The 25,906-nt window shown below is 41.0% G+C and overlaps 1 protein-coding gene across 2 annotated transcripts in view; it reads right to left on the bottom strand.

The window, feature by feature from the left end:
• Positions 1 to 25,906, bottom strand: part of MSRA (methionine sulfoxide reductase A) — a 242,063-nt gene that overhangs the window by 153,493 nt on the left and 62,664 nt on the right. For both annotated transcript variants that reach the window (XM_054291697.1, XM_054291698.1), the window contains exon 2: positions 1,177 to 1,245. In XM_054291697.1, the coding sequence (XP_054147672.1) occupies positions 1,177 to 1,245 (69 nt within the window). The remainder of the gene's footprint in view (positions 1 to 1,176; positions 1,246 to 25,906) is intronic.

The following is a 25,906-nucleotide window of genomic DNA, read 5'->3' as shown; positions in this document are numbered from 1 at the left end:
AACTCTGAAGAGAAGTTGAATAAATCATGTTGGAAACTGAAGGGTGACACCCACAAACCATTTCTCCTCTTCATCCATGAAACTACACCAACATTAATGCCACAGGAAAGATGACACTCACCAAGATTTTTTGCCATCATCAATTTAAAAGATCAGTTTGGGAGTATTAAATTAATGTACAAAGGAGTGATTTAATATTTACTTCAGCATCACAGACAGAGAAATATTTAATAGAATATAATTTCCTAAGGCATTTTGGACCATCCTGCACATGTTAGTAGAGAAATATATCCTTTGTAAACAACTCAGTTGTATCAAAACAGCATTAGGAAATTTTTCTTTCTCTGTAGCAATTAATTTTAATAATAATTGCCATGGAAATCCACTTTTTTCTTCCCAGTAAATCCCAAGGGCTTGCCTTAAGGACAAACATCAGCCCATCCCAAAAAGAGAGCTCTGATGATTCCCAGGTTTGGGTAAAGTCCAGATTTTGGTTGGAAAAGGATGATTTTAATCCATTTTAGGATATTTATTACTTCCAGAACTAACTAATTTCTCTGGAGAAACACCTCTTCAAGTCTTCAAAACAGGCTCAAAGAAACATTTTCATAGAAAAGAGACAGATACAGAGAAATCAAACTTCTTCTCTTTTCCAGCTGGCCCCTTCTCCAGCTCTGATGGCTCCTGACAGGAATTCCACAGGAATTCACAAGGTCAGGCAGAAACCAGCAGGTTTGGTTTGGTTTGGTTTGGGGCATGTAAAAGGTAAAAACCCTCCAAGTCCAGGAGATCCCAAACAGGAGGAGTTCCTTGCATGGCTTAAAGTGTGGAGTACCATGGATCATCTTCAGAATTTTGTTTAAACTAATGAATGATCTTAGATAAATTATCATACATAAAAAAGCAATTATTTTGGAATTTCTAGTGAGCACAATACAGGATTTATATTTTCTGTGTGTAACTAAGAAAAAACATTTTTAGTGTATTTCTTTATATGGAAATGACATATAAAGGACATCTCCAAAATGCCAAATGGCTTTAGCTGGTGTCAGTGATTGGAAAAAGGCAGGAGCAGCCCAGGTTCTGAAACTCAAAGGAGTCAGGCTGAAATTAAGAAATTTGGAATGCAGCAACACCGCAGAGTTTTGAGCTTTTATTTTCAAACTGATGCCTTACCAAACAGAGCCATCTGTGTTCCCTCTGGGAAAGGTTCAACCATTCTGTTCCCATTGACATGATGTTTATCTAGAAGGAAAAAAAAAAAAAAAAAAAAAAGTTAAAATGTGATAGAGTATTTGCTTTGCATAAAAATCAATTGTTTATTTCTCACAGATCCATTGAAAGCTGAACAATTCCTGTGGGCAGGGACACCTTCCACTGTCCCAGGTTGATCCAAGCCCATCCAGCCTGGGCAGACAAAGATTCTCTGGAAAGCCTTTTCCAGGGCCTTCCCACCCTCAAAAGGAACAATTCCTTCCCAATATCCCATCCAACCCTGCCCTCTTGCAGTTCTTTTCACTGCCATCCCCACATTGATTTTTTGCTGCTCAGGCACATTTTAAACAACAGCGGCAAGAAATGAAACTGCCCAAATTAAAAATACAACTTTCTGTTCACCAAATATTTCCCAGGGAGAAAATCAAGCTGTTTTCTCAATGCACACATTATTTTAATTCCTTTAGTCCTGTTGCTGGTGAGGAATAAGCCAGGTCAGATAAGGAATGTGGGCTCACTTGTGAATTCTCTGGAAACAACATTTCTCATTAGCAGGGAGGCACATTCCTAATCCCAGCTGGCATCCAACATTTACCAACAGCCAGAGAGAAGGGAAAATCAGGGTCATCTGCAAGTGGAGCAAGAGGTGCCACGAGTCAATTGGTGGCATTTAGGAAAATTGATTGTCCTGTGCCACAGGAGAGAAGCTTTGGGAAGAAAATTGTTGGGAAGCTCCAGAGTGGGAGTAACACGACCAAGGTTTCAACCTCGTTAGCTGTAGCTGCTATTCCCAACATGATCTACGGCCACGGGAGAGGAGTGAACAGTCAGAAAAATTACAGAACATCTTGTAAGATCAAATAAACTAACCCTGCCCTCGCCCTGATAGCTGCCTTCATTTACAGAGTGAGTGACATCCATGATGTATGAAGCAGTTATCATTTCAAATGGCCAGGCTTTCAATATATTAAAATTAAAATTAAACTTTCAGAGGTGAGACGGGCTTGAATGAAAGTAATATTTTCAGAGTTCCCAAGTTGTTTCCCAATGTCTTCATACTTTAATTTCTAAGATCTCAGCCAGATAAAATGATTCATTTTCTTGTCATTCATACTTTGGCTCACTATTTTTTCCAGTATTTCCTGAACAGATGCATTAAATAGTAAAAAATAAACCCAAAACCCCCCATTTAAATGGGCCTTAACAAAATACACATTCAACCTTAGGAAGAAAGTAACAACACCTAAATAGCAATGTATAAGTAACAACAACTCTCCCCAAGGAGAAGTAAAGAATGTCCCAGTTTGGGGCTTTTTACTGAACAGTTTTCCATGTGAAAATATTTTCATTCTCACCTACAAATTGGATTAACTAACTCCAGAAAATCAGGAATAGTTTGGCCCCACAGAATTGGTAAAAAAACAGGACTATCCCTGCAGCTTGCCAACAGAAAGAATAAATTACTTTTCCAAGCTCATTGTCATTCCAGAGACAAGGGATTGCAGTAAGTAGGATAAAACCTGGTGTTACAGAGCCATGGAGAGATTTCCAACGAGCGCTGGACTGGCTGTGAGTTCATTTCAGATTTCTGGGGCTGAAAACAGCGTATTCCACCCAAATACTGTCAATTTATGGAGGCAATTCATTAATGGGTGCAGAAAAGCTGAATTAGAAGGACATGGATCATCAAATCCCAGAATGGTTTGGTCAGAAGGGACCTTAAAGTTCATCCAGTCCCACCTCCTGCCATGGGCAGGGGCAATTCCACTATCCCAGGCTGCTCCAAGCCCTATCCAAGCTGGCCTGGAACACTTCCAGAGATGTCTCTATATCACTTTTTGTTTAATCTCCTTGATCCTCATGGTTCCCAAGTAAAGTTAAGAAATAGATTCTTACTTTTATTTCATTGATATTCACACAGTGTGAATTTTGATAAACATAAATTCCTAATAACAACAACCTCTCAAAACTTCCAAATGCTGCTCCATCATCAACTGCCAAAACTCTAAATTTTCCAAGCTAAGAAAGAGAACTCCTGTGACACACTGATGAAAAGAATCAGTAGGAACTGAAAGCAGCACAGATCCTGGAGGACTTAACATTCAGTTTCAGCTTCAGGCAAAGTCTGCTTCAGACAGGTGCAGTGTCTGCCCTGTGCTCCTCAGAATATCTTGATTTTAACAGAAGTAATCCTTCACAGATCCAAAATACATGGAAAGATAATCAAAAATTGCTAAACAGATCCTCAATATTTTTTAGGCACTGTTCAGTTTTTGCACCTCTGATGGATAGTTTCAAACATGGTCCTACAATAGCCCTTGGCTAAAGAGTCACAGATGGCAGGCGAAGTTCTGTCCACACATGGATTATCACAGAATCATGGAATGGTTTGGGAAGGAACCTTAAAGACCATCTAACCATCTAAAAAATCCTACCCCTGCCATGGTCAGGGACACCTTCCACTGTTCCAGATTGCTCCAAGCCCCATCCAGCCTGGCCTTGGACACTTCTAGGGATCCAGGGGCAGCCACAGCTTCTCTGGGCACCCTGTGCCAGGGCCTCACCACCCTCACAGGGAACAATTCCTTCCCAATATCCCATCCATCCCTGCAATCTGGCAGTGGGAAGCCATTCCCTGTGTCCTGTCCCTCCATCCCTTGTCCCCAGTCCCTCTCCAGCTCTCCTGGAGCCCCTTTAGGCCTTGGAAGGGGCTCTGAGCTTTCCCTGGATCCTTCTCTTCTCCAGGTGAACAACCCCAGTTCTCTCAGCCTTTATCCCAGAGCAGAGGGGTTCCAGCCCTTGGAGCATCTCTGTGGATTCCTCAGCAGCTCCACGTCCTCCTGATATTGAATCCCAGATCTGGAAGCAGCTCTGCAAATGGGGCCTCATGAGACCAAGCTGAACCATCTCCCTCCCTGCTGGCCTCACCATGAGTCTGTACCACCAAACCACTCAAACAGACAACTTCTTATCTACAAACTATCCAAAAGTTAATTAACCTGGCTGAAATCACTTTTGATCCAATCCCAGCAATTTATCAGCGTGGACAATCGAGTTCCAATGCCCAGACCTGTTTCTCTGGCACATTTTAATTTGTGAGGATGCATTTTATTTATCCTCCCTGTTCCGTGGGTTGATGTTATCACACCCATGATAGATAAAGTTAACAATGAAATATGTTCAAATGGGAAAGTTCTGTAAAAAATGTTCCCTTTCAAACTAGCCTGACTTAGGTTCCAAACAGATTTACAAGCCCAGAGAAATTTAAAGAACTCAGGGTTAAGATACCCCCAGTCATTTAATTTACATCACTCCTCTTTTTGTGGGCCCAAATGAAGATGCTTAAAAATGGTTTGGCTTTCAGAGAATGCTTATCCAGCAGTGAATGAAAATCAGGAATTTTCTGGTCTCAAAATATTCAATCTCTAGCAATCACAGCAAAGATTTGAGAACATTTAAATTCCATTAACAAGAGATTCATATGTTCTTCATATTTGTCTTTTGATTTTTTTAAGCCATTAGGGAATATTTAGATTACATATCCAAACTTGTTTCATCAGAGCAGCCAGAAAGTTATTATTTTTAAATGAAAACTGGGATTCTCACATAATCAAATTAATCCAGGAGTAGGGGTCATATTTATACACAAGGACTGTTAATTTTCCATGGTAAGTACAGCCAGGAATTGAATTGAAAATAGCTGATTAACCAATTACCAGGAGCCTCCTCCATCTCCTAAAGCACAGTCACAATGGGAACAGGGGAGAGGTGGAGGAAAAGGGAAAAGCAGGGATGGGAACATCCCAAAGCAAATCAATTGCTACTTGAAGGACTCCTTTCCCTTTTCTTTTTTGCCTTTTCTTACATTTTTTCCTACATTTCCCGTCACACCACCATGGTGGAGGATTTGGGCCACAGGGGGGTTGGGAATCTGGGAGAAAAAACAGATCAGGGAACATAAGAATTTTCTTAAGCAGTTATAAAAGGATCTCACAGGTTATTATTTCCAGAAGTGGAATATAAGGCATAATATAACTAAATTATATTTCACTCATTTGCTTTAGAAAATAGGGATCTGACCTTGGTTTGTGCTTGTGCCTAAGTAAATTAACTGATTCTAAGAACTTCTGGGCTCCAGAATTTCTGTTCACTTTTCACTTGTGAAAGCCACAACTGGCCAGTACTTCTATAAAATAAGTCATTCATTTATAGGCCTAAATACCTTCAAGCCTGACTTTTTAAACCTAAGGATGTTTATTTATTTTTTCACTGTTTCCTAATCCAAGAGATACTTCCTTGAAGAAATGGTTTAGTTCTATAAAAAGGTACCTGATGTGTGTGCCAAGAGAAGTCACATACATCTCATGTACCAAATTCTGCCGAGAATGAGGATTTGGTAAGTTGTGCAAGGATGGGATTGTTCCAAATCCTCGCTAATTCAAACAGAGAGTGAAATCATTCACTTTATTTATATCCATCCCCTCTCCCAAGTTCTCTGGATACCAGAAAATGCTTTTGGGATGGTTTGCAAAGGACAGAGGGAAAGTTTGGCTGTTAAAGAGAAAGATTGAAGGAAGTCCTTCTGAAGGAATAGGATTTACCTGCTAAATGCCCCCTTTTCCAACACAAACTCAAGACCCTTCCATTTTAACTTGTTTCTGAAGGAGGAATTCAGATTTCAAATTCTAGGATTTCAAAAACTACAAAAAAAAAGGGGGGGAAAAAAGCAGGAAATCAGAGATTTACCGGGGCTCTTGGAGGACTAGAGAGAGGCACACAAGGGAGAGGGCTGCTCTCCTTGAGTGGGATGAGATTTTTGATTTATGGCAGAATTTCATCCATAAATCCTTCCTAGCTGGTGATGAAACAGAAGCTCTTCTTTCTTTTCAGGTCTAGTTCAACGAGCAGAACTGTCAGTTCTAAAAGCTCCTGTGCAATAAGAAAAGCTCCTGTCATCTCAGATGAACTCTCAAGTGTCACAGTTCAAACCCCTTTGTCTCCCAAAGGATATTTTCAGCACAGACATCGATCCCCAATCCTGGTCATTTATGTCTCCACCTCTGATGAGTCTTTTGGATCCTCAGCATTGGCAGAGATGGTGAACAGGATTTGCTGGGTTTCTTTCACCTCTAACTTCTCCAGTTCCATCCTCTCCATCAGGAGAGATCTGCTCATGACAAATTAAAAGGAGAGGAGGCTATGTCACAGCAATTCAACAATTTGAATTTTAAATTTTTTTGATTATTTGACCCACAACTCTTTGTAGTATTGTGGTGCTGTCCTGACATGAGGGATCCTAGCTATTATTTAAAAAAACCTGATATCACTCAATGGAACATTTTCACAAATGTTGTTGAAAAATATATAAGTTTATTTATCAAAACAGCTCAGGAAAGGAAGAGTGGCAGCTGAAACCAGTTTGGAAATGTATTCTGGAGATGATGTCCCACAATGTGACACGCTGTGCTCTCTGCATCCAGGCCATCAAACAGATTGGGACACAGGAGCTGACTGATGGCACAGAATGTGATGTGTCCTAGCAGAGAATGTCAGCTCAGCCTCCAAAACACATGGGCTCCTCAGAAAACAGAGGTGCTGCTAAATGAACAAAGGCCAGAGATCACACACTGGGTTTGTTCTGCAGCTCCTGCCAGGAAGTGGACCAGGAGCGACAGGAAAATGAGGTTTTCGATTGAAAATTAATAAATTTCTTAAAGAGGGAGGTGGAGGTGCAGAGGAAGAGAAATAGTGATTGTGAAATTCCCAATCCCCTGGGGTAGAGGTTCTGGGGGAATGAATTCATGGCAGCTGGGACAGAGGAGCGGGGTGTGACAGTAAAACATGAGGATCAGGGATATATTAGGGGATAAATAAAAGAAAGCGTCCTAGAAAGTACAGTAACACTTCCTGCTATTGAGGAGACAAGGTCACAAACTACGGAGGGGCTGAGGGAGCTGGGAAAGGACTCAGCCTGGAGAAAAGGAGGCTCAGGGGGGACCTTGTGGCTCTGCACAACTCCCTGACAGGAGGGGACAGCCAGGGGGGTCAGGCTCTGCTCCCAGGGAACAGGGACAGGAGGAGAAGGAACAGCCTCAAATTGTGCCAGGGGAGGTTCAGGTTGGATATTGGGAACAATTCCTGACAGAAAAAGGGCTGTCCAACCCTGGAAAAGCTGCCCAGGAGAGGGGTGGATCCCCATCCCTGGAGGGATTTAAAAGCCCCTTGGATGTGGCACTTGGGGACATGGATCAGTGGTGGCCTTGGCACTCAGGAATGGTTGGACTCAGTAATCTCTGAGGGCTTTTCCAACCCAGACAATTCTGGGATTGTGAGATTATGTGACCCATCACAGCCTGATTGTGACCATACATTCTATTTTGTCTGCTCTCTGACTCTATAGATGCCAAACTTTGCAGGTCTGGAGTACAACAATTAAGGCTAAAATAAATATTCTTAAACTTTGACCCGTTGGCCAACTTGGACACTTGGCTTTCATCTTCCACACTGGATATCTGCAACTCAGTATTCAGTCTTGAATCCTCCTGTACTCTGGAAAGAATGAGACACTTTTGTGGTGATTCATTTGGCATACTGTTTTCTTCAGGATAAAACCAATCATACTTTAAAATGTCACTTTCTGAGCACTGATTATAAGGAAGGTAGTGACAAACTTGAATGAATTCCACCTATAACCCTGCAGCAATATCACAGAGATTCAGGATCTGTTCAGGGGAAGGATTAGATGTACCTGTGTGTACACAAATATTTATTAAAATATTGCCTTGACACTGATGGAGATTATGGGTTATGAACCAGAACAAACGTTAACAGTAAAATACATGATCAAAACAGCAAAGGAAACAATGGCAGAGGAAAATAATGACACCAACCAAAAGGAATCTCAGATTGTATAAGAATCCTGTCTAGAAGGGCTGCCAGATCAGAAAGATAACATAGACAGATATATGAGATACACAAAGTAATCAACTCTTGTGGTATTTTTGAGACTGTGACATCATGTCATTTCCCAAAAGCCTAGCTCATGGAGTTCTGTCATAACACAATGAGCAATTCTCATTTTTAAAACTTATTCTTTTTAATCTCCCAGAGAAGATGTGGCTGCCACATCCCTGGAAGTGCCCAAGGCCAGGTTGGATGGGGTAACACAAAAGAAAATAATAAAAATACAGACACCTTCCACTATCCCAGGTTGCTCCAAGCCCTGTCCAGACTGGCCTTGGACATTTCAGGGATGGGAAGTCTAAAACTTCCTAAAATATAAAACTAAAAAGAAAATAGAAGAGCCTTAAAGCTGAAGCAGGACCTATCATTGAGGTATCCACATACCACAGACTATCCAGGCCATCTCTGCCATTCCTGCTTTTCATGGAGCCTCTTATTAGCACAGGAACCAAATGAAGATGATAAAACACAACTGGATTTACTTCACAATTACAGACAACACCTCTCAAAACCCCACTTGAAACCCTTATATTAACCAGCTTGGGTAAGAATGGCATCAGACAGGCTGGAAAACCAAGAGATCCAAACAAAGGATGGTGATAAACAGAGCGTGAGGGAGCAGGAGGAGATGTCCAGTGGGGTGTGGCGAGCAGGGTTGTTAAGCCTGGGTTTATTTAGCAGCTTTATTAATGATCCCAACCAAGGGGTGAAAAGCACATGAATAAAACATGGCCTGGATGCTCATCTGGAACACGGTGTGTGCACCGTGAAAAATGGGAAGCAGCACAAAGCCCTGGGCAGGAATTCCAGAATGGAGCATGGAGAGAGGAAAAGCAGCTCCAGGAACACTTGTTCTCCTATTATGGAATATGAGTTTGCATCCCATAATTGTTGAGGAAAAGACTGTCTACAAAGGGCAGGAACCACCTGAGGGAAGGCCTGAAGATTCATGGGAGAAATAAACTTTTATAAACTCTGGAAAGCCACGGGCTGGGGTCTGATCTCTGCTGGTCAGTGAATTCCTGGCACTGCTCAGTTCAGCATCTCCTCACTTGGGAATCAGCACCAGAAATGCCAAATTCTAGGGAAGCCTCTGCAATGCAAAACAGTGCAGACCTAAAAAATCCCCTCCCAACTGCTTTTAATCCTGTTGTTTATTAACAATTTTCTTTTACAATCCTAATCCTTCCCCTGAACAGATCCTGAATCTCTGTGATATTGCTGCAAGGTTATAGGTGGAATTCATCCAAGTTTGTCACTACTTTCCTTATAATCAGTGCTCAGAAAGTGACATTTTAAAGTATGATTTGTTTTATTCTGAAAAAAACAGTACGCCAAATGAATCACCACATAAATATCTCATTCTTTCCAGAGTACAAGAGGTTAATATTTCCTCCTAAGTGTGACTTTGGATTTAGATTGCTCCCTTTCTGAGGGCTCACCCTGAGAGCAGTTAAGTCTTGTGGGATGTAACACCGATGAGTTGGTATTGATTTTTATGTCCATGGCTTCTCAAAATGAGGCTCAAGATAATTTCTGCTGGACATTCACACTCATATTCAAAGTGGGAAAAGACCTTTGAAATTTGTGGCTAGCTGGGAATTTGTAGACAAAGTGCAGAGATGTGTTGTGTTGTTTCAAATCTTTAATTACATATATGGAGGTTGGAACTGGACCATCTTCAAAGTCCTTTCTAAACCAAACCCTTTTGGGATTCTACAATACTATGATATTGAAACTTTACAACATCCCAGAAAGGTACTTTTGGGCAGATTATCCCAGTAAGAAAATGACAGGTTAAAGAATCTCACAACACCATTGGTAAAACATGTCTTGATTCATAAGGCCCTTATTCCAAAGGGTTTGTCCAATTCCCTCTCCAGCTACTTGGAAAAATGTGTTTACTGGGCTAATAAAACCCAGTTGAGGGAATTCAAGAGTCACTCTCTATTAATGAGTTAACATCACTCAGTCACCTACAATTTAATTTTTCTGAGGCCCTGAGATTTTAATTTGGGTAATACTTCTATTAATTACAATGTCTAATAACAATGTCAACTTCAGACATCTGTTAAAAACATGTAATGTTAATTTATTGGAAAATCTCCAGCAGTGCTCAATTAAAATGTTCCCCAGTTAAGGCAATGCATATGATTTGTCATGAAAAGCAAAACGGGATACAGTTAATAAAAATAACAGCAAATTCAAAACAATAAATTTTGAGTTGCAGATTGACCAAATTCAAGACGCAAAACTTTTTATTAGGTGGCAGAACCAGAGTTTTTGGAATCAGGATATTCTCACACTGACTTGGGAGCCTTGCTCTAAATTAGCACCTACAGGAAATATTTAATGGAATTATGGAATGGTTTGGGTAGGAAGGAACCTTAAAGTTCATCCTCTTCCACCTCCTGCCATGGGCAGGAACACCTTCCACAATCCCAGGTTGATCCAAGCCCTGTCCAGCCTGACCTTGGACACTCCCAGGGATCCAGGGGCTGCCACAGCTTCTCTGAGAATTCTATTCCAGGACCTCCCCAACCTCACAGGGAACAATTCCTTCCCAATATCCCATCTATCCCTGCCCTCTGGCAGTGGGAAGCCCTTCTCCATGCTCTTGCAAACATTCCATCTCCACCTTTCTTTTAGGCTCCCTCCAGGTACTGGCAGGGGCCGCAATTAGGCCACTCTGAAGCTTCTCTTTTCCAGGCTGAACAACCCCAATTCCCTCAATCTTTTTTTCCACTGAACATTGCAGAAAATATGTATTAACCTTCTCTTATCAGATTTTTCCTGCTGCAATTTCAGTTTTCTATCACCAGACATTTTTCTGGTTCTTTAAAATATTTAGATTCACTGAGGCCTGTATTTGCCAGGGTGAGTTTTTGCCATTTTTAAATGGACTTTGTAGCAGAAATAAACTGAGATGTGAAACACCCGACCCTTTCCATCCCATTATCATTCCCTCCCCACACATCCCCACCGCTCCATCCACCCAGATTCATGCATCCACAAATCCATGGCAGTGATGCCCAGCCCCGTTTTAGCCACACATCCCAATTCCCACCATCCCTTAAAGCCCTGCTGCTGTTCCCTTTTGTCAGAACCAAAGAAATTCCTCTGGCTGCCCTAGAAGACTCAAGTCCCTGCCCAGGGGGCTCAGAGACCTTGGCACAGAGCCCAAGACCCCTGTGCCTTTGATCTTGACCCATAGAAAAACAATTACCAACCTTTATATGAAGAATTACAAGCCAAGAGAGTTTAAGTAGGATGATAGCAAATTTGTCACGAGGTAAAAACCAGATTTTTAGAGTTTTAGAGTTTTTTAATGCTCATTTCTATGAATAGCCTCACAAATCACAGCAGATTTCAGCTGAAAATGAGAATTTATTTTTTTAGAATAGGGGCTCAAAGTCCCAAGACAGAAGAATTTAGGCATGCCTTGTCCTTCTTCTTTCTTCTTGTTGGGCTCCATGTTCTGGGTAATGCTAGCACTTTTAGATTGGTTTAGAATAGAAGCTCACTGTCTAATATAGGTGATAGGTATTAAGAAGTTATTGTAAGTGGTGTACGCGTAGTTTTTAGTATAAAAAGGTAACACTGCGCCAAGGATGAGAAGTGTGCACCAACCCAACCTGCCAGACAGACCTACAGCAAGCCAGAGAAAGAATATTATAGATAAGAAATAATAAACCACGTTGAGAACGAGAACAAAAGAATCCTGACTTCTTCTTCAACAGCCAGGCTGGGAAAAAGAAGCTTGTGTGTATCTGAGTCTCTCTGACCAGCAGAGATTTTGGGATCCTTTTGCCTGGTGGAGCCATGGGGAACAGTGTGGTGCTGGTGATAGAGTATCTCCCTCGCACACATTCCCTCTCCACGGCAGATTATCTGCCCGGAGGTTGCGCCAGGCTCCCGTCAGCTGTCACTGCGCAGATGAGCGCGAACGCTCCAGTGCCTCGTCCCCCCTGGCCCCGCTGACAGTGATAAATGACCAGCCCCACCGCTCAGCTGAGCCTCCCAATCTGCTCCAGCCTTTTTCCTGGTGATTTCCCACCTCGGCACAGTGAAGGGAAACCGGGAGAGCCAAGTTGGGCTTTGTTGACAAAAAGGGAATTGTGATTTTACCGCCTGAAGCAGTTCAGAAACTGATGGCAAAATGAAGGTGAGAACGGTGTTACCAACCACTGGTTTGAGTTTGTGTGGCCAGGTTTGGTCATACAGATGATCTTTAGGGCTCCTTCTGAACTAAACAATTCTAGAATTCCACCAATTTGGGCTTTGTTGAGAAAAGGGGAATTGTGATTTTACCGCCTGAAGCAGCTCAGAGGCTGATGGCAAAATGAAGGTGAGAACAGTGTTACCAAGCACTGGATTGGGCTTGTGCAGCGAGGTTTTGTCACACAGATGATCTTTAACGTCCCTTCCAACCCAAACCATTCTCTAATTCCACAAAGTTGGGCTTTGTTGAGAAAAAGGGGAATAGTGATTTTACCGCTTGAAGCAGCTCAGAATCGGATGGCAAAATGAAGGTGAGAACGGTGTCACCAAGCACTGGTTTGGGTTTGGTAACACTGGTTTGGGTTTGTGTGGCCAGATTTGGTTATATGAATTATCTTTAAGGTCCCTTCCAATCCAAACCATTCTATAACTCCACAAAGTTGGGCTTTGTTGAGAAAAAGGGAATTGTGATTTTACTGCTTGTAGCAACTCAGAAGCTGATGGCAAAATGAAAGTGAGAATCATATTACCAAGCACTGGTTTGGGTTTGTGCAGCGAGGTTTAGTACAAGTGATCTTTTAGGTCCCTTCCAACCTAAACCATTCTATAATTCCATAAAGTTGGGCTTTGTTGACAACAGGGGAACTGTGATTTTACCGCCTGAAGCAGTTCAGAAGCTGATGGCAAAATGAAGATGAGAATGGTGTTACCAACCACTGGTTTGGGTTTGTGTGGCCAGGTTTGGTCATACAGATGAACTTTAGGGCTCCTTCTGAACTAAACCATTCTATAATTTCACCAATTTGGGCTTTGTTGAGAAAGGGGGAATTAGGATTTTACCGCCTGGAGCAGATGAGAAGCTGATGGCAAAATGAAGGTGATAGCGGTGTTACCAAGCACTGGTTTGGTCACATAGTTATCTTTAAGGTCCCTTCCAACCCAAACCATTCTATAATTCCACAAATTTGGGCTTTGCTAAGAAAAAGAGAATTGTGATTTTACTACCTGAAGCATCTCAGAAGCTGATGGCAAAAAGAAGGTGAGAATGGTGTTACCAAACACTGGTTTGGGTTTGTGTGGCCAGGTTTAGTTGTACAGGTGATCTTAAAGGTCCCTTCCAACCCAAATCATTCTATAATTCCACAATTTCATGCAGATTCCAGAGCTTTTCCCCATGTATGTACAGGGCCAGTGGTGCCTGGCCTGGGGGAGAATTGGCCAAATGAACACAACATTTGTTAAAGAAATAATTGATTATCACCAATGTAGCACCTAATTTCACTTTAATTTTACAGGGAATCCAGTAGCCAATGAATTTCACTCCACTGAGGAAGAAAATAACCTCATCAAGTCCAGTAAGGGCTGACTGTGTTACAATATGGAGTGGATGGGGAAGGGATTTTAATAAAAAGCATTTCTGAAGTGAAATGAGAAGTAATTACTCCAATTCTAAAAAATTGTGATGACTTCATCATGAGCAGCTGACACAGTTTAAGGCTGATATTTTATTTCTCAGTAATTATAAATGCAAAATAAAATATATCATAACCAACAAATTTTTCACTTTTACCTTAAGCCAAATAAATCACTCCAAAATTTAAGGTTCAAACTCTGTTTCTTTACTGAAGCTGTGACCATCAAAAACCAAACCAGCCACCAACCACTACAAAACTCCTTCTACAGAATCCATCCTGAAGGGATGGCTCACAGTAAACCTCCAGTTCCCATTTTGCACCTTCCCAAGAGTATGAGTGATTTAGGATGGGATGCAAAAGGGGGTTTGAAATGAAGGAGGATGAGTTTGGCTGCTCAGCAAACCTCAGTAGGTGACACAAGTTCTCAGAGGGAGCCAGGGTTTGGCACTGAGCCACAGAATCATGGAATTGGATCCAAAGAATGTCCTGAGTGGGAAAGGACCATGAATTCCAGCTTCTGGCCCTGCCCAGGACACCCCAACAATCCCATCCAGTGACTGGGAGTGTTGCCCAAACACTCCTTGAGCTCTGCCAGCCTTGGAGCCGTGAGCAGAAGACAATTCAGACAATCTAAAATCAAGTTTCAGCTTTGAACTTCCTTCTGAACAAGGTTTTCTCCCATTCTCTGTGTCTCCATTGGCTGTGGAACAAGAAACATGGGAGACTTTAGCTCCCTCACGCTAAAATTAGCTTCTTTAGGCTCATTTCTATGAATAGCCCCACAAATCGCAGCGGATTTCAGCTGAAAATGAGAATTTATTCTGAAAATCATCAAAATTAACATTTCGACCTGCTATGGCAAGAGAGATAAACAAATAAAGCATGGAGTGTTGTAGGCTGGAAATTCTAAACATGATTCATCTCATCCTAAAGCCATCAGCTAAAATATTCCAATCATCCCTTGAGGACATTTATCCTGTTGTGATGTGATGCAGCCAGGGGTGACTGGCCTGGGGTGAGATTGGCCAAATGAATCCAACATTTTTTATTATTTGTAAAGAAGTGATTTGTCATCTCCAATGCAGCACGGAATTTCATTTCAATTTTCCAGGGAACCCTGTATTCACAGCAAATTTCACTCCTCTGAGGAAGAAAACAATCCCATCAAGCCCAGCAAGGGCTGGCTGTGTTATTATGTGTTAGTAGAACCCCAAAATTTATTATTTTAGTAGATAAAATTCCATAAGTAACAGTGAATCCACTTTCCTTACATAACAGAAATCCAACCTTTCCCTCAATCAAGAAATATAAAGTACTTGCACTCAAATCCACAACCCATTCTTTTTTTCCTAAGTTTCCTCCTTTTATTAACAAATAAAGGTATAACCAATAAAGTGCCTTGTTTAGAAGTTTCACATTCTTCCCAGTCTTTTTTTCCTCAGAACAATCATAATAACAGAATTTATATATTTAGATCTGTCATACACTGAAATTATTGACAAACTGAGCTCATGCTTGTGGTTTCATGCCAGCCAAAGCAAATTTTTGGGATACAAAAGAGATGTAGGGGCTTTAAACAATTTTTTTCCTTCCTAAAATGACAAAACTAATTTTGGTTTTAGTCCTTTAATGTGTCTTGATTTACAGAAATAAACATAACAAAGTTCCCTGAGTTTTTAAAGTCTATTTAACAGAAAACCACAACAGTTCTACAACATTTTTACCCTTCTGTTGCTGAAACAGTGACACAAATGTGACTCCAATTTTGCACTGACTTTTCTTGCCTCAGCTGCAGCTTCTGGTGCTACAGAGTCAAGGATTCTTTTCCACAATGATTCAACAGCTCCCATTGAACTGATGGCAGCTTTTCCGGAGAGCTCAGCACTTAATATTGTAGGATCTTTCCAAAAACTGGCTCCTGGGTATTATTTCAACTGGCATTCAAGGAAAATAATTGGATTTTAACAGGGTTGATGCACATTTAATCACATAACCAAGAGAACCTTCCTCGTGATGAGGTTCAAGTTTCTTTTCAAGCTACAACTTCTCACAAATTATCCAGGTGCCAAATTTTATGGCAAGCAATTCAAAAGAAAGATCTGAGCCTGGAAGTTAGGGTTCTGAATTTGTGCTATTTTTGAATTTAAACTTTTTTGGAAAGAGGACGAATCCTTATCTTTGTACAAATGGAGATGGAATAGGGTTGAGCTGCTGCCAAAATTCAGACAGCAAGTTTTGCCTGCTCCTGACTATCAAAGATTATGGGGTGATGCCCACAGAAGAAAGGCTCTAAATGACATTACCAGAGCTCAAAAATATCCAGTTAATTGGTGAAAAAAATCCTATAATTAAGTTTTTCTGACCTTCTCACATTAAAACATTTCCAATAACAATAATTATGTTTTTCTCAACACTTTATAATACCTCTCAAAGTAAGATAATGTTTATTGCTCTAGATCCATAAAACACTCCAAACCCAATTTAACAAGCAGTGAGGGAATAATGAAAATATAATTACTGTCTTTATTAAGTTACTGCTGAACTTTCCCTGGTATTTGAAAATTGGCAACCAAAATTGTGCATTCAATATAAATATATAGAGAGAGGGACAATGATTTATCAGGTAGGGTAATACAAGTTAAAAAACAGTTTTGAGTCAGAAATTACAAGAGATCCTAAAGCTCATCCTGTTCCACCCTTGCCATGGACAGGGACACCTTCCCCTATTCCAGGTTGATCCAAGCCACTCCAACTCCTTGCTTACTTGAAGGCAAAGTTTCTCTTCCAAATGAAAAAGTATTCAATTCTCTTTCAGGAAAACCACTTCAAATTTTATTTACTGCAGCCATGGGATTCTGGAAGCCTTTATTGTGAAGGGTTAGAATCGCACCATAAAAATGGGAACTTGAGGAGAATGACAGGCTCTTTGTTTCTGAAATAATCAGGCTGAGGTTTTTGTGACACTGATGTTCAAAAACATATTTCATATTTCAGGAAAAGACCACAGAAATGGAGTCTCCAAACCAAGCTCCACAGCAAAACACAAAGCATCCTTCTCATCTTCCCTATTTTTCTGAATCTTTGCAATCTCAAGATTCTTTCTGAGCTCAGGGTCATGTCTCCATTAATGTTCTACATTATCCTGCAGAGTGGAGCACCATGTTCTCAACTAGATGTGTCAGTTAAATCAAATAATTATTGTTATTATTGTTATTTTATTTAACAATGCAGCGGCAGAACTTTTAATAAAGGACTTTTCATGATGATGAATGAGAAAATTACTTTGGGGGATAATAAAGGAAGCCAGGTCTACACCTGCAATGATACTTGAAAGTTTAAAGACTGGTAGAAAAAGCAGAACATCATATTCATCTGAAGAAAAAAAAGGAAATTTAAAATACCAGTGGTCACTTTATACAGGTTTTGTTCCCTTAAACCTCCCCAACAATGGCAGGTAAAAAGGTTTAAAAATATTCCAGAAAAATATCTGGAATTCTGAAACAACTTGGAACAACATCATTCATGTAATTAATTTTAAACCCTCCTATACCACTATTTTAATTTCTTTGATACAAAAAAAAATAGATATATAAATTGAGACACTTGTCTTTCAGACTCTAAGTTTTCTGCATTAAACACAGCTTTTCATTATTCCTGATCTAATAAGTCCTATTCTCATCTGGGCTATCAGCAACTCAATAAGTAATTACCATCCACCTTGGGCTGTTCCAGTCCATTAGACCAGCGCTGATGACTCAGTGGAGGCACAAAATGAGGAGCACAGGGGCTGACAAAGGCACAGAAAATAAGGAGAGGAAATGCTGCAGCTGGAACTCCTCCCCATCGCTGGGTTTACTGAGAAACACTCAAATAAAATAACATAAAATTGATATGATCGAAGGTAGACTGAATTGGTGTTGCACAGATAAATATAAAAGCTGCCCTCCCTGATGAGGGATGTGAGGGCAGGAATTTATTCCTGATCTAAGTGTAAGGAATTTATTCCTGATCTAAGCATTAGGAATTTATTTCTGCCCAAGAGACACCACTGGAAGCAAATGGCACCGATTCATCTCCACACAGCACAGGTTCTGCTGGCTACCCTGAAAACCTGGAGTTATTCCATGGAGTCAAAGAGGTTTGGAAGTTAAATTAAATCTGATCCTTTTCTCACCCAGACCAGTCATTGTGGCCTTCCAGCACCTGAAGGGAGCCAACAAAAAATGATGGGGAGGGAATTTTTACAAGAGCCTGGAGTGACAGGGCAAGAGGGAATGGCCTCAAATTGAAAGAGACTATGGTTAGATGGGATATTGGGAAGGAATTCCTCTCTGTGAGGGTGGTGAGGCCCTGGCACTGTGGCTGCCCCATCCCTGGAAGTGTCCAAGGCCAGGCTGGATAGGGTTTGGAGCAACCACAGAATCACAGAATTGTTGAGGTTAGAAAAGCCCTCTAAGGTCATTAGGTGCAATCACTATCCCAGCACTGCCAAGGCCATCACTAAGCCCACAGAATCACACAAATACAGAATCATTTTGTTGAAAAAGGCCTCTGAGATTATCAAGTCCAAACCATTAAGAGCCAAAGGCATTACCAGAAAAATTGCTGCTTCTTCACTACTTGTTGATCTATGAAAGCAGAGGATGATCCTTAAAATCCTGCTAGGCAAAGGAAGGAGCACGAAGCTGGATTTCTCCACTGAGAGCATCTATGACGCAAAATTCTTGGGTTGATTTCAGCTTTTTCTTGCTTTATGTCCCCAATGGACACACTTGGGTTTAAATGTCCCCAAGGGCCACATCCACACAACTCTTAAATCCCCCCAGGGATGGGGACTCCACCACTGCCCTGGGCAGCTGAACCCTTTCCATGAAGAAATTGTCACCAAATGTCCAACCTAAACCTCCCCTGGAACAACTTGAGGCTGTTTCCTCTTGACACAAGTTGAGAGGAAAGGTTCCAAGGGGATGTAGGGAGGATTTGAGGATGGAGGATTTCAGGATGAAACCCTGGATCACTTTGTACCAAGAGATTGTCTGACCCTGCTTTGCCCTGAGACCTCCTGAGGTCCCTCCAGCCTGAGTCAGTCATGTTCCTACCAGATGATTTGTCCTGCTGAAAAGAGAAATTTCAGGAGATGATTGAGGGGGCCACCTCTGTCAGGACAAACAGATTTACAGGCAACATCAAGTATCCAAATAAAACCACTTGGTAATGAACTTCACACCGAGTTTTCAATCCCAGCTCTTAAATTAAAGATTGCCTGACACAGCCTGTCCAGGGCTTGTGACTCACAAATTTGTTCCTCACTGGTGTTTATACAAATGAATTAAAATTACATAACTGTCAACAAAACCTTTACAGAGGATTGAGATGGTTCTGCTGACCAGGGTAACAGCACAAAAACCACTTCTAGATAAGTGCCTACAATTAAAGGGACATCCAAATATTGAAATAAAAATGTATAGTTCCCAAATGCAGGAAAAAATATGGTCTGTTTTGTGTGAAGGCTGTTTGTCATTATACAGATAATTTTACATTTGATTTCTCTACTCAGGATGGCTTGTTAGTTTAAGCAAAACGAATGCTCAACATTCATTTTATTGAACTCTGTCTCATCAAATCAAAATCAGAGTTAGAGCAAAAATGCTTTCACTGTAATTGTATTTTTCTGGAACATTCCAATTCAATCTCTAGTTCACAACAGCAGTTAAAGACAGGGTATTTTTAATACCAATATTTCTAAGAGATTCCTTTCATCAAAACAATCCTCTGACCATTTGGCCACCTCTGTTCTATCCCCATTTTACAGACAGAAACCCACAGAATTTTACAGGATCAGTCACAACCACTTTACAGCCTTGCAGATGACACGCACTAGAAAATTTTTAATGAGCTGATCTGTAAGGAAAAATGTCTTTATTAAGATGTGTTGTTCCTCTCTCAGTGGCTAAATGATTGTTTCCAGAAGCAATAATCAGCTACTGATATGAAAGCACCCAGTTAATTAGCAAAGGGTTGTACTATTCGAGGAAGCTGCATTATTCAGTCAACCATAGGAAACAGTTTTATTTTACAATATTATTAAATGCAGCTTTTGAAATTGTTTAGCTGGTAATGCAATTTTTGAAACACGATTTTCACTAGAAAAATATCTCTGTTGGTTAATAACTGCAAAAGAAAACACACAGAGTCGGGCAGCCCCGTTGTTGTGCAACAGGATTATTTCCTTTTATTGCTTTTCATCTTTTAATTATTGTAGTAGAGATTACAATAATCTCTAATAAACAATTATATAAAATTCTTGGACAGTGAACTGAGAATCAAAATGCAATTAAATTGCTTTCCCTGTTGTATTTCATGCAGAAAGTGGTGGATAAAGTCTTTCATATCTGACTTTTTGGAACTCCAGCAAACCACTAAAATATTACCTTAGGTGTCAAAGATTGGGAATGAAACTTGGTTCAATTACATAGAGAGAATGCTCACACAAAGACAAGGGACTGCTTTGTTTGTTTCCTCAGAAAATAAATCCAGATCAACTGAACAGCAGGAAAAGAAGATCTGTAAATTTAAACTATGACATTTATCCAGTCAGAGAATCACAGAATGGTTTGGGTTGGAAGGGACCTCAAAGCTCATCCTGTTCCACCCCCTGCCATGGGCAGGGACCCCTTCCACTATCCCTGATTGCTCCAAGCCCCATCCAACCTGGCCTTTGACACTTCCAGGGATCCAGGGGCAGCCACAGCTTCTCTGGGAAAACCATTCCAGCATCTCTGATGGAAGGTTCTGGACTGGACCTCACCAGTAGTAAATGAACTCTGTAAGGGGAGATGTGAAGGCACAAAAATAAATCACCAGGACACAAACGCAAAGAGGAAAGGGAGCATTTAAAAGGCAGAAATGAAAATTACCCAAATTTCCTTAAAAAAGGGGGGTTGGCAGTGGGACTGACAGATTCCGAGATATCACAGTTCAACAAAGTGAAAAAGGAGCAAAACAAAAAAGATGAGCCTAGAGAGAGGTTACAGGAGCCCCATCTCCTCCCCTCCTCCCTGCTCATCCAGTCCAGCTGTTTTATATGGATTTCACTAAAAAGAAATACATGAAAAGATAAGGGAAGTGTAAGAGAAGATTCTCATTAAAAAGTGGGATGAGGAAAATTTTATTTATTGACTGTAAATTTGGGCTAAGGAAGCAGCAACTTTCAACCACAGCACTTCCAGGCACTAATAAGGATCAATAATGACAAAATGACACTTTGATTACAGCCAACCAAGAGGAAAAAAAGATTTGACACAGTTCATGGCAGCAGGAAAAAGTAGGGACTGGAAAAATGCCAAGCCATTTAATTTAGAGCTTGATTAGGCCACCTTCCCCTTACACCCCTCCACAAACAGCAGAGCAAGATAAGGGGCAAAGCACTCCTTGAACTGGAAGAAGGAGACTTGATTTAATATCAAATTCTGGGAGATTTCCAAATCTGAAATAGGCTGTCAGCTTGTTGATAAGTTACAGAACACCACAAGCAATATTTAGTTTGGGAAGTGCTCTCCAAAATTCCTCCTCCTTTAATCTCTCTCCTTGCTTTTCACTAATCCTGCCTCACCACCACCCCAGGCATGCAAGGGTTGTAAGGAGTTTTTTTGGGCCATCACTTCAGCTTTCAGCCAAAAGAGCGGCTCAACAGCAATTCAAGGCATCCTCAGAAGCCTCCAAGTGTTTTCAATTTGCTTCTGTTCAGTGTTTCTTTAAAAAAAAACTTGATTGATTGTTTGCTTATCACCTCGAGCACATTCAGTGAGTGCTCTCCTCATGCAGGAGAAAAAAGGGAGAACAACTGGAAAACTCTTACTCATCCTGCTCCTCTCCAAAAGACCAGGAACAGGCACAAAACCTTTGGAAAGACACACTGCCAGATGGAAGACAGCAAGTGGCCAGAAACACGGAGTTCAATTATTTGCTGCATTGTTCTCCAGTGCTAATTCAGAATTTGGGAGAGCTGCTCAGTGGCTCTGGGCCAAAATAAGCATCAGCAAAAATCCCACCCTGCTGGGGGAATAACTCAAAGCAGGCAAGAGGCTCCACAGTGTTGATACCTATATTTATAAATATATATTTACTGTAGTAAAAGAAGAAAAAAAATAAAGAAAAAAAAGCAAGGAATTTACTGAGTTGCCCTGCATATTGGAAATATTCAGGCACTTAAATACAGCTGATGTTATTTTATAGGCCTGAGGTCTCTGAGATACAAAAATGAACAAGAGTGAGAGATTTACGGTGATGTTGTGGTTATTACAGTTCATGGGACACATGTGGAATTCTACATGCCCAGGAAAAGAAGAAAAAGCCACTAGAAAGAGGGAAGGCTTATTGCAGTAAAGTGGCATAAAGACACGCTATTAAAAACACCAATTTGATCATATTCAAGCTCAAGAATCACAGAATCATGGAATGGTTTGGGGTGGAAGGGACCCTAAAGATCACCCAGTTCCACCCCCTGACATGAGCAGGGACACATTCTACTATCCCAGGCTGATCCAAATCCATCGAACCTGGCCTTGGACAATTCCAGGGATCCAGGGGCAGCCACAGCTTCCATGGGAACCCTGTGCCATCATCCATCATCATCCTCACAGCCAAGAATTCCTTCCCAAAATCCAATTAAAATTCCCCCTCTTTTAGTTTAAAGAAGATGACCATGAACAAAAAGTCCTGTTTAGAAAGGATTCATAAAGATGATTAAATGATAAAATGGGAACATGTGGTCATCCAGACTGATTAATTAGCAGGCCATTGCTCTACATTCATTTATTTTCAGAGTTTTTCCTCTATTAAACCCAGTGGAATATTTATCACAGCCACAAAATGGAATCCATCATCCTTGCCAAGGAGAAGTCCACAGGTAGAGAGTTGGGACTGATGAACAAGGAGGGAAGAGGATGGACATATCATGGAGTAAATTTATGTACTGGGAATGCACAGGGCTCCAATTACCACAAAAAATATATCAAAAAAACCCCATTATCACCAGCCAGGGGAACAAAAGAAGGTAGGGTAAGAAATCCCTCCAAGCTCTCCTCACACTTCAGGAAAAATGCTGCACCAAAGTTGTTTGTGCCCTCGTGATCCATAACAGATCCAGCGCAGCCCAGGTCAGGGGGAAAGCTCCAAACCAGAGCCATTAATATTTGTGCTTGATTAGTGGTTTTGATGTTCAAATCAGTACTAAATGTTAACGACTTAATCAGCAACGGAAAGGGATATAATTTGAATTAGTGCTAGATCTTGACAAGGAAACAAATTTATTACAGGGAAATGAAGCGACTCAAGTAAAGAAGTCACAGTTGTTACAACAGAGGACATAGAAGTGTAGGAACGCTAAAAATGCTGAAGTCAGACTTATAAGATTTGGATTCTGCCCTCAAGGGTCTCACCACCTTTCTGAATTGGGACAGGACAAACCACTCCAGTTAAACATTTGTAGCTGCCGAAAAGCAGAGTGCAAGACTTGCAAGAGAAGCCCAACTCAGAAATGGAAATCAACAAGCTGCAAACCCAAGGCCTGACCCCGTGAAACTGAACCAAATCACTGCTCCAGTACAACTGAACTTTGTTTTAGGGCACATAAAATCATATCATGGAATGGTTTGGGGTGAAAGGGACCTTTAAAATCATCCACTCCCACCCCCTTGCCATAGGCAGGGACACTTTCCACCATCCCTGATGGGGTCTCTGAGGTCGAGATGACCCTGAGGTGTTAGAAAATCTCTTTTTCCCAGCCCCACAACAGAAGAAGTCGAGATTCCTTGGCTCTTGTTCTCAAGGTTGTTTATTTGCTCTTATCTAATGCATTCTTTCTCTGACCTGCTGAGGTCTGTCCAGCAGGTCGGGTTGAGGCACACTGACTGCCCTTGGGGTGATGTTATCTTTTTATACTAAAAACTATGTGTACATTATTTACAATAACTTCTCAATACCTATCACCTATGTTAGACAGTCTGTCTCTACTCTAAACCCATCCAAAAGTGTCACCATCACAGCAGAAGATGGAGGACAAGAAGGAGAAGGAGAAGGACAGGACATGCCCAGATTCCTCCATCTTCCCTCTTGAATCCCCATTCTAAAAACCCCAAAATTCTACTTTTTCACCCTGTGATAAATTCACTATCATTCTATTCAAACTCTTGTGGTGTGTAACTCTTCACACAAAGTTGGTAATTGTTTCCATGGGTTAAAATCAAAGGCACAGGTGTCTGACTCCATGTCAAGGTCTCTGAGCCCCTGCCAGGGTCTTCAGCAATCCAAGGCAGCCAGAGGGATGTCCTGGGTTCCGACACATCCCAGGCTGGTCCAAGCCCCATCCAACCTGGCCTTGGACAATTCCAGGGATTCAGGAGCAGTCACAGCTTCTCTGGGCACCCTGTGCCAGGGCCTCACCACCCTCACAGCCAACAATTCCTTCCCAATATCCCATGAAAATCTTCTTTTTCCAGTTTGAAGTCATTCCCCCTTGTCTTGTCCCTTCATCCCTCATCCCAAATCCCTCTCCAGCTCTCCTGGACCCCTTTAGGTCCTGGAAGGGGCTCTGAGCTCTCCCTGGAGGCTTCTCTTCCCCAGGCTGAACACCCCCAGCTCTCCCAGCCTGGCTCCAGATAATTGATGCACAAAACAAACTCCAGCCAAGCCCATTTATACCATTACAAATCTCCAGACAGTAATTAGTGATGGAGAAAAACGCTCACCACAGGTACCACTCTGCATTATTTTATAGTGTGTGACACATTAATGCCTCATCTCTCCCTGGGTGAAGGACAAGAAGAACAAAGGGGCTCCTGGGAGGGTCACAGGATTTGGGCATCCTGCACTAGAGCTTCCCAAAATGATCCCAAAACATTCCTGTGGGAAGCTGGGCTGAGATTCCAGCAGGATGAAAACCCTGGAATCTGCTCCATTTATGCTCAAGCAGAATTTGCTGCACAGGATTGTGCTCAGGAACTGGGATTTAACAAATTAATCACACGGGAAGGTCTTAGTCAGGTGCAGCATCCACCAAGAAAAGGGGCAACACAGGAGGAATAGTTTGCAAAAGGTTGATATTTGCTGACCAAACTTCAATCTCAAGTAGCAAAATATTAGAAATCACTCCTAGAAACCACAATCATTCATTGTGAGGAAAATATGGGAACAAAACACAGGGATTTTCCATCAGGAGCTCATTGGTAGCTGCAGTATCCATACATTGATAATTGAGCTTGACCATTGCTCACAGTGGATTTATTTCACATTCCCTATAAAACTTCCATTGATCAAAGAAAAATTTTGTGCTTCATCATGTCTATCCAGTTTTTAGAAAAAATTTTCCCATTTCAATATCCCCATCTATTCCATTTTTACAGAAAATTTTCCCATTTCAACATCTCCATCTATTCAATTTTTATAAATTCTACGTAACTTTAATTCAGCTTCTTCTCAGGATATATTTTAAGAAAATAAAGGAATATTTACCCACATTCAGAATAAAAATCTTCACAAAAATTTGAGAGTTCAAATTTGCCCCCCCCTATTTCAAAGCAGGAATTTGTCTGTAAATCTTGGCTTACTCAGTGTTAAGTATTCATTTGGATTTCTCAGTCTGGAATTCAAAGCAGAAGCCTCAAAGCTCACTGCTCTCTTCAATCAATCTAAAAACTGTCAAAATCATCTGCTCTGGAGACAGGCTGGGAGAGCTGGGGGTGTCCAGCCTGGAGAAGATGCTCTGGACTTTGTTATTAATTACCACTGACACACATAATTTGCATTTATTCCCTCACATGTGTCAGTATCCCACATTAAATCCCAGAAATTCCCAGCTCAACAACCTTATTTGGAAGATTTTAAACAAATAAAATTTATGACAATAAATAAAAAACAAGCTTCAGGTTTAAGCTGATGAAAATTCCTGCCTTAGTGAGGACTATTAATTAAGTACAAACACATATCTTAAAGAAGTAAGCCATTCTATGACTCTAATTAATTTTATGGTAATAATTTGCTATGATATCATTGAGTTTCTCTCCATAATTTTTACCAAAAAAAAGAACAAACAG

This window comes from Melozone crissalis, unplaced genomic scaffold (genome assembly GCF_028551555.1).
Source record: "Melozone crissalis strain CALT ecotype California unplaced genomic scaffold, PUWL_Pcris_2 ptg000106l_1, whole genome shotgun sequence".
Taxonomy (NCBI): Eukaryota; Metazoa; Chordata; class Aves; order Passeriformes; family Passerellidae; genus Melozone; species Melozone crissalis.
This window is presented reverse-complemented; position numbering and strand designations above follow the sequence as displayed.